At 43.4% G+C, this 8,166-nt stretch overlaps 2 protein-coding genes across 5 annotated transcripts in view; one reads left to right on the top strand and one right to left on the bottom strand.

Moving 5' to 3' along the window:
* The window catches only part of BCL2L13 (BCL2-like 13 (apoptosis facilitator)), a 117,711-nt gene that overhangs the window by 53,644 nt on the left and 55,901 nt on the right, over window positions 1-8,166 (top strand). For all 4 annotated transcript variants that reach the window (XM_011945653.1, XM_011945649.1, XM_011945655.1 and 1 more), the window contains exon 3: window positions 6,018-6,125. Coding sequence is in view for 2 of the 4 variants with exons in the window: in XM_011945649.1 (XP_011801039.1) it covers window positions 6,018-6,125 (108 nt within the window). In the remaining 2 variants the exon portion in view is untranslated. The remainder of the gene's footprint in view (window positions 1-6,017; window positions 6,126-8,166) is intronic.
* Window positions 6,629-6,975, bottom strand: LOC105514349 (6.8 kDa mitochondrial proteolipid). The gene has a single exon (XM_011945648.1). It carries the CDS (start codon window positions 6,933-6,935, stop codon window positions 6,759-6,761), a length of 177 nt encoding a protein of 58 aa, XP_011801038.1. The 5' UTR covers window positions 6,936-6,975; the 3' UTR covers window positions 6,629-6,758.

The raw sequence follows: 8,166 nt of genomic DNA, 5'->3' as shown, positions 1-8,166 counted from the left end.
CGAGATCATCCTGACCAACATGGTGAAACGCCATCTCTACTAAAAATACAAAAATTAGCTGGATGTGGTGGTGCATGCCTGTAGTCCCAGCTACTTGGGAGGCTGAGGCAGGAGAATTGCTTGAACTTGAACCCAGGAGGCGGAGGTTGCAGTGAGCTGAGATTGCACCACTGCACTCCAGCCTGGGCTACAGAGCGAGACTCTATCTCAATTTAAAAAAATAATCATAAAGAGGAGAGGGTCAAGAAGATTATTTTCCTTGCCCAAGTGATGAGTTAGAAGGCCTGACGCCAAAGCTTATCATCCACTTTATGGCTGCTTTCCAGGAAGCTAGAAGGGAAAGAGACAATATTATTGCAAGAAATAACATAGGCCGTAAATTAATTTCCCAGCTTGTTTTTGATTTGCTTTAATAATGTCATGATGTATTCTGGAGATCACTGTACCTTGTGCAGTTATATTAATCAGTGCTATTGCAGAGCCATCCAACACTACAATTACTTCTAAAGGGAAAACCTGTTATAATTGTAAACAGTAATGGAGATTTAGTAGAAGCTTATCTGTACAGGCAGACTTTGATGCTTTATGAGAATTTATAAAGATTAGGATAAATGGGATAGGAGCTTTCTAGGATAAATTGGCCTCAAATTTTGCATAATAGATTGTTTTATGTAACATTTTCAAGTTTTTATGAATGTAGTTTATCAAAGATATTTACTTAGGCAGAAATAAGTGAAATGTCATTAAGCAAACTATATGTTATTGGTGACATTGAGGAGATCCTTTGTGTTACATTTCAGCTTTTTTTTTTTTTTTTTGAGACGGAGTCTCGCTCTGTCGCCCAGACTGGAGTACAGTGGCCAGACCTCAGCTCACTGCAAGCTCCGCCTCCCGGGTTTTACGCCATTCTCCTGCCTCAGCCTCCCGAGTGGCTGGGACTACAGGCGCCTGCCACCTCGCCCGGCTAGTTTTTTGTATTTTTTTAGTAGAGACGGGGTTTCACCGTGTTAGCCAGGATGGTCTAGATCTCCTGACCTCGTGATCCGCCCGTCTCGGCCTCCCAAAGTGCTGGGATTACAGGCTTGAGCCACCGCGCCCGGCCACATTTCAGCTTTTAAGGATCGTAGCACTTAGGGAGGCAGAGGCAGGAGGATGGCTTGAGCCCAGGAGTTCGAGACCTGTCTGGGCAATGGAGTGAGACCCCATTCTCAAAAAGTAAAAAAAATAAGGATTTGAGTTTTATTTTGTTCAGTCTTAGCTCATAAGGAAAGTGTTTTATGTCACTTAAAGGAAAGTTATTTTTGTCAGCTTTAAAAGTAGAAAATGAATCAGAATCTGTGATATGTAAAAATGTTTAACCTTTTGTTTGTTTTTTAAAAGTATTTTAAATACCCGTAAATGATAGAATAATCAAGTTTCTTGACTTTAATAGAAGTAATTAATTCAAAGCCCATCTGTGAATTTGGGATTCTTTAATTTGGTTGCAAAAACTGAAAACATGTGCAGAACCTGGTGGCTCATGCCTATAATCCCAGCATGAGGGAGGCCAAGGTGGGAGGATTGCTTGAGCCCAGGAATTTGAGACCAGCCTGGCCAAGAAGGCAAAACTTTGTCTCTACCAAAAAAAAGAAAAACCCCACACGGCTGGGTGCTGTGGCTCCCGCCTGTAGTCCCAGCACTTTGGGAGGCCAGGGCAGGCAGATCACGAGGTCGGGAAATCGAGATCATCCTGACCAACATGGTGAAACGCCATCTCTACTAAAAATACAAAAATTAGCTGGATGTGGTGGTGCATGCCTGTAGTCCCAGCTACTCGGGAGGCTGAGGCAGGAGAATCACTGGAACCTGGGAGGCAGAGGTTGCAGTTAGCTGAGATCGTGTCACTGCCCTATAGCCTGGGTAACAAACCAAGACTCTGTCTCAAAAAAAAAAAAAAGTCTTTTTAGCAGCAACACTCTTTTGCTAGAAAATAAAAAAGTCTCAACATAAACGAATAGTAGGTAGACCTGCAACTTGGTGGCCCAGTTCATGCTGCTTTTTCTTTGTTTGTTTGTTTTGCTGAAATTCTTGCATGGTGGAGAAGTATAGTTGATTGCAGAGCCCTCCCCGCACACCCAGGTAGGGACTTCATTGTCCCCACAAGTTACTTATCTCAAGTCTTCAGGGAAATGAAGAATCAGTCTCCTCTAACAAAAAGGTTAGGCGCTAAGTATACAATTCAACATCCTCTGGGTGTTCAGGTAAACCTGAATTTAAGTTCCAGAAATGAGTGAGATTCCTAGGATGGCTCTGAATTATCTTGACTTCCCTGAATGCCTCTGGCTAAAAACCAAGCTGGGATTATTGATGGGATTGTGAATCCGGCCCATGTCCCGGGAATGTGGATTCTGCTGCATATGTCAATTGATTTGGCTCTTTTTTTTTTTGAGACAGAGTTTTGCTCTTGTCACCCAGGCTGGAGTGCAGTGGCGCGATCTGGGCTCACTGCAACTTCTGCCTCCAGGGTTCAAGTGATTCTCCCGCCTGTAGCTGTGATTACAGGCGCCCGCCACCACACCCAGTAAGTTTTTGTTTTTTTAGTAGAGACGGGATTTCACCATGTTGGCCAGGCTAGTCTTGAATTCCTGACCTCAGGTGATCCACCCGCCTTGGCCTCCTGAAGTGCTGGGATTACAGGTGTGAGCCACTGCACCTGGCCAGTTTGGCTCTGTTTATCTGAAAGTTTTTGTTTAAATGGAAATTTTTGCTCTGTAGTACTGAAATCATCTGAAAGTAGAAGAAAAAAAATTATTCAAGAAAGAATATTTTTGTAATGTAGGGAGAACTTGAGCTTTTTATATAAGCTTTTAAAGCTATAAAAGGAACTATGCTGTTTTACCCCCAAATTTGCCCACTTTTAATTTAGGAGAAACGTTTTGGTTTCCTTTATGTTCTAGTCTCTGGATACAAATCCTTTCTTTGTTTTTTCCCCCTCTTACCAACCACAAGTTCTTAGGCTCCTGTGTAATAGAAATTGACACAAGGCCAAGCAAGTTTCCCAGACAAGGCTTAAGACTTATGGGTTGGGCACGGTGGCTCACACCTGTAATCCCAGCACTGTGGGAGGCCGAGGTGGGCGGATCACGAGGTCAGGAGTTCGAGACTAGTAGCCAACAAGATGAAACCCCATCTCTACTAAAAATACAAAAAATGAGCTGGGCGTGGTGGCGGGTGCCTCTAATCCCAGCTACTCAGGAGGGTGAGGCAGGAGAATCACTTGAACCCGGGGGACGGAGGTTGCAGTGAGCCGAGATTGTACCATTGCACTCCAACCTGGGCAACAGCATAACTCTGTCTCAAAAAAAAAAAAAAAAGACTTATGCCTAGAAAGGTCGGACATAAGGGAGACAGCACAGGAGGAAGGGTTCTCCAGCTGGCTCTCCGAGGGGAGTGCATTGCAGTGTCTTACAGAGAGTGACATGCATGATTCACGAGGCAGGTGAGCATCACTACGTGTGTGGGGTGGAGTGCAGACACGGTAAGGAATCATGCGAACACATGATCAGAAAGTGGCAGAGAAGCCCCTTCCTGGGTGGTGATTTTAGTATTATAATGAGGCTGGAGATTAGGATTGGTCATTGTCCTTGGGCTCATGTGCGTGGTAGAGCTAACTCCCTTGAGTAAGATTTATGGCGGGGTGCTGCCTATAGTTTCTTCATACCATACCTGCAAAGTCTGGTCAGCAGGTATGGCGCCAGTTGGGGTGGTGCTGTAAGGTGTGGTCACTGAGAACGGATGGAAAAACACATGAGTGGGGTGGGGCCCAGTCCCATTTCCTACTCTGTCTCACCTCCATACCCTGTGATTACTCGTCTTGATCTGTCTCCTGGAGCCTTTTAGTGGTTGGTGATCATTGGCCACTGCTCATTAAGTCAGGTTACCCAATAGTAGAAAACTATAGTACATGAACCAAATGAAAGAGGGCTAGATTATGCAGTGGGTGTGAGTATGTGGATTCAGGGAGGGGAAAGAAGGAGAATTAGATGGGCCGGGCACAGTGGCTCACGCCTGTAATCCCAGCACTTTGGGAGGCCAAGGCAGGTGGATCACGAGGTCAGAAGATTTGAGACCATCCTGGCTAACACGTTGAAACTCCATCTCTACTAAAAATACAAAATATTAGGCGGGCATGGTGGTGGGCACCTGTAGTCCCAGCTACTCGGGAGGCTGAGGCAGGAGAATGGCGTGAACTCACGAGGTGGAGCTTGCGGCGAGCCAAGATTGCGCCACTGCACTCCAGCCTGGGGGACAGAGTGAGACTGTCTCAAAAAAAAAAAAAAAAAACGAAAAAGGAGTATTAGATGGTAATTAGTAAAGTGTTTAAACCAAGGCTTATAAAGGTCCTGAGAGGGTCCATGAATGCCCTAAAATTGCTTGCCAAACATTCTGGGAGGAGGGGCCGTTATTTTATTCACATTCTCTAAGAGCCTGAAATCTCAAAAAGCCCAAGAACAAGAACTGCTGTGCTGTGATCACTGTCATAGAGGCAGGCCTGGACTTCATGGTGTTTGATTTAATACAGCCCATGCTTGCAAGAATGGTGAGAGGCGACACTGTGCAGTGGTTAGGGCCCAGACCCTGAAAGATGACTGCCTGGGTTTGTCTCTGAGCTCTGCTGTCAGTGCACCCTTAGTCAGATCTCTTCCCTGTGCCTTAGGTTTTTCACCTGCAAATTGAGGATAATAGTAATACCTATCTCAAAGGGTTGTTATGAGCATTTAATGAGTGTACATGTGTATACACTTGCCTACATACATACATGTACATACAAAGTACTTAGTATGCTGCCCCCAGCACTTGATATTAGCCATTATTATGTATTGTTATCATTAAAACTAACGCGTGAAATTGGACTGTCAGATGACAGAGGTGCTGCTTTCAGGCTTCAGTACCTTTTTTTCTACCTTAGTACTTGCAAAGATAAGTAACTATCTTGCTGCATTTAGAAAAGTTAGTAGCAAAATAGAATTAACTAGTAATAAGCATGAGAGACTGGTGATGAGCATAGCTCTCATAAATCTAAAGTGATTGGCACAAAGAAATCATTACACCCACAGTGGTGAGATTTTAGCCTCGGTTGTGTGCTTTGTGGACTGAAGCAGCGGTCAACTAACTATTGTGGGCAGGATAGGGAGAAGAAAAGAAAGAAAATTGCAAAGCATGGATAAAATGCTAGAAGTGTATCATTTAAAAACATGTCCAAAAGTGAGGTACAGTTAGGGATCTATGTAATTTGAAGTGGGGGGAATGGACATCTCCCACCACCACTAAAATATTAATAACACCAATTGTTTTTGTTTTTATCATATTCCAACTTCATACTTTTTAAAAAGAATACATTGTCTACGGAAAGAGGACTGGCCTCACTTATTGATACATCTTTCCCAACCTCCTCTTGAGTTAATGTGTTTCTGAAGATTCAGCTCCATTTCCCTGTTTCTGGCAGAAACATCTAGAAAGGTGGAAACTTACTCTCAATAAATAGGCCCAAGTATTTCTACTAAAGGTTGTTTTTGTTTTGTTCTGTTTTTTTAATTATTGCAAAAGGATTTCCTACCCTCCCTAATTTTGATAATGAATTATGATTTTGCATTTTTTGGCTTATTAAAGTGGTATTGTAGGGACAGGCGCCGTGGCTTACGCCTGTAATCCCAACACTTTGGGAGGCCAAGGTGGGCGGATCACAAGGTCAGGAGTACGAGACCAGCCTGGCCAACATAGTGAAACCCCGTCTCTACTAAAAATACAAAAAAATTAGCTGGGCATGGTGGCAGGCACCTGTAATCCCAGTTACTCGGGAGGCTGAGGCAGGAGAATGGCTTGAACCTGGGAGGTGGAGGTTGTAGTGAGTGGAGATCGCGCCAATGCACACCAGCCCCAGTGACAGTGCGAGACTCCGTCTCAAAGAAAAAAGTGCTATTATATTCTAATGATTTCTCTCTCCCTCTTTCAATAATAACCTTTTTTGTTGCTTTCAGGGGTTCAACTAGATGTAGCTTCACAATCTCTGGATCAAGAAATTTTATTAAAAGTTAAAATTGAAATTGAAGAAGAGCTAAAATCTCTGGACAAAGAAATTTCTGAAGGTCTGTTTATTCTTATTTTTCTAGTTAATAAGCAGATTCTGTTTGGTATGGTTTACTGTTGGTTTAATTTGATTTTTTTTTTTTTTTTTTGAGACGGAGTCTTGCTCTTTTGCCCGGGCTGGAGTGCAGTGGCCGGATCTCAGCTCACTGCAAGCTCCGCCTCCTGGGTTTTCTGCCATTCTTCTGCCTCAGCCTCCTGAGTAGCTGGGATTACAGTCGCCCACCACCTCGCCCGGCTAGTTTTTTGTATTTTTAGTAGAGACGGGGTTTCACCGTGTTAGCCAGGATGGTCTCGATCTCCTGACCTCGTGATCCACCCGTCTCGGCCTCCCAAAGTGCTGGGATTACAGGCTTGAGCCACCACGCCCGGCTAATTTGATTTTTACAGTGGAGTGTTCTCAACAGTTAACAGCTTACACCGATTATCCATTGGTAGAAGTTGATAAGGGTGAAACTAGAAGGTAGCCTTTTTCTTTTTTCTTTTTTTTTTTTTTGCATCTCACAGATCCATTTATTCATGCCATGAAGTAAACGGTGTGTAGAGGGACGTTCCACGCTCCCCATCTAATACAGCTTGCTTAAATCTACAGGCGGACTGATGTTTTCTTTCACATGTACTCCAAGTAAATCTGGTTAGTGATGACCAGGAGCAGGCGCCGAAGCTTTCAAAGCCTTACTTCTTTTATCAGCGGCCCGGATTTTATAAACGATGAAGCCCATCAGCCCCATTCCTATCCAAATCTCCTGGTAAACTTGGGTATAGTAGGGCTTCATGGGGATCCACACATTTTTAATAATACTTTGAAGCATCTTGGCGCAGGACAGACGCCTCAGAGAGCACCACAAACCTGCAGCCCGAAGGTAGCCTTTTTCTTTCCTGGGGCATAGGATTATGGAAGTTCCCCAACTATACCTAACAGGTTAGATGTAGCGGTTTCTGGTGTTAAGTATCGGATAAGTGATCATGTTAAGGTTCTTCCCATTCACTATGGTTTGATTTGTGTTTGGTATTAGCTTTATAAGTAATAACGACATTAAAAGGAAAAAGTAAGCATACGCTTCTTTTATTTTTGCATAAATATATACTATAGATAACTAATTATAATGTACATTCAGCTGTATAGCCATTTTATTTTGCATTTAACATTACAACATAAACTTTAAAAATAGTTACTCTACTAAGTGCATGAAATTTCATTCGCTGAATAAATGTTTTTACTCAGTGATTATTCCCTTATGATTATGATTATGATTATGATTATTATTTTGGGGACAGGGTCTTGCTCTGTTGCCCAGGCTGGAGTGCAGTAGTGAGCACTGGGATTAGAGGTGTGAGCCACCATGCCTGGCCTGTTCCCTTATTATTGAGGGGAGCATTTGGATTATTATTCCTTTCTTTCACTGGATGACGACTACACAGCATTTGCATTATTTCCTGTGTTGCCCTACGTAGGTCATGCTGCACTGAACATCTTGCCCAATGATATATTATTTTTACAGCTTTATTGAGATATATTTTATATACCATAAAATTCACCCATTTGAAAAGGTCCAGTTCAGGCTGGGCACAGGGACTCATGCCTGTAATCCCACCTGTTTGGGAGGCCAAGGCCTCAGGAGGATTGCTTGAGCCCCTGAGTTCAAAACCAGACTGGGGAACATAGGGAGACCATGTCTCTATGTATTAAAAATAAAAAGTCTAGTTCAGTGGTTTTAGTGTATTCCCAGAATTTATCACCACAATCTGAATTTAGAGCACTTTCAGTTCTCCAAAAAGAAACACAATACACATCAGCAGCCACTTCCCATTCCCACTAGCCCAGGTCCCAACCCCAACCCACACCAGGCACCCACTGATCTCCATTCTGTTTTTATTGATTTGCCTATTCAGGAGATACACATAAATAGAACAGTTCACTATGTGGCAGCGGTGGTGATGTTGTTTTGAGACACAGTTTCACTCTCGTTACCCAGGCTGGAGTGCAGTGGCACCATCTCAGCTCACCGCAACCTCCATCTCCCGGGTTCAAACGATTCTCCT

This window comes from Colobus angolensis, unplaced genomic scaffold (assembly GCF_000951035.1).
Source record: "Colobus angolensis palliatus isolate OR3802 unplaced genomic scaffold, Cang.pa_1.0 Scaffold242, whole genome shotgun sequence".
NCBI lineage: Eukaryota > Metazoa > Chordata > Mammalia > Primates > Cercopithecidae > Colobus > Colobus angolensis.
The sequence above is the reverse complement of the archived record's forward strand: the minus strand, read 5'-3'. Positions and strand labels throughout refer to the sequence as shown.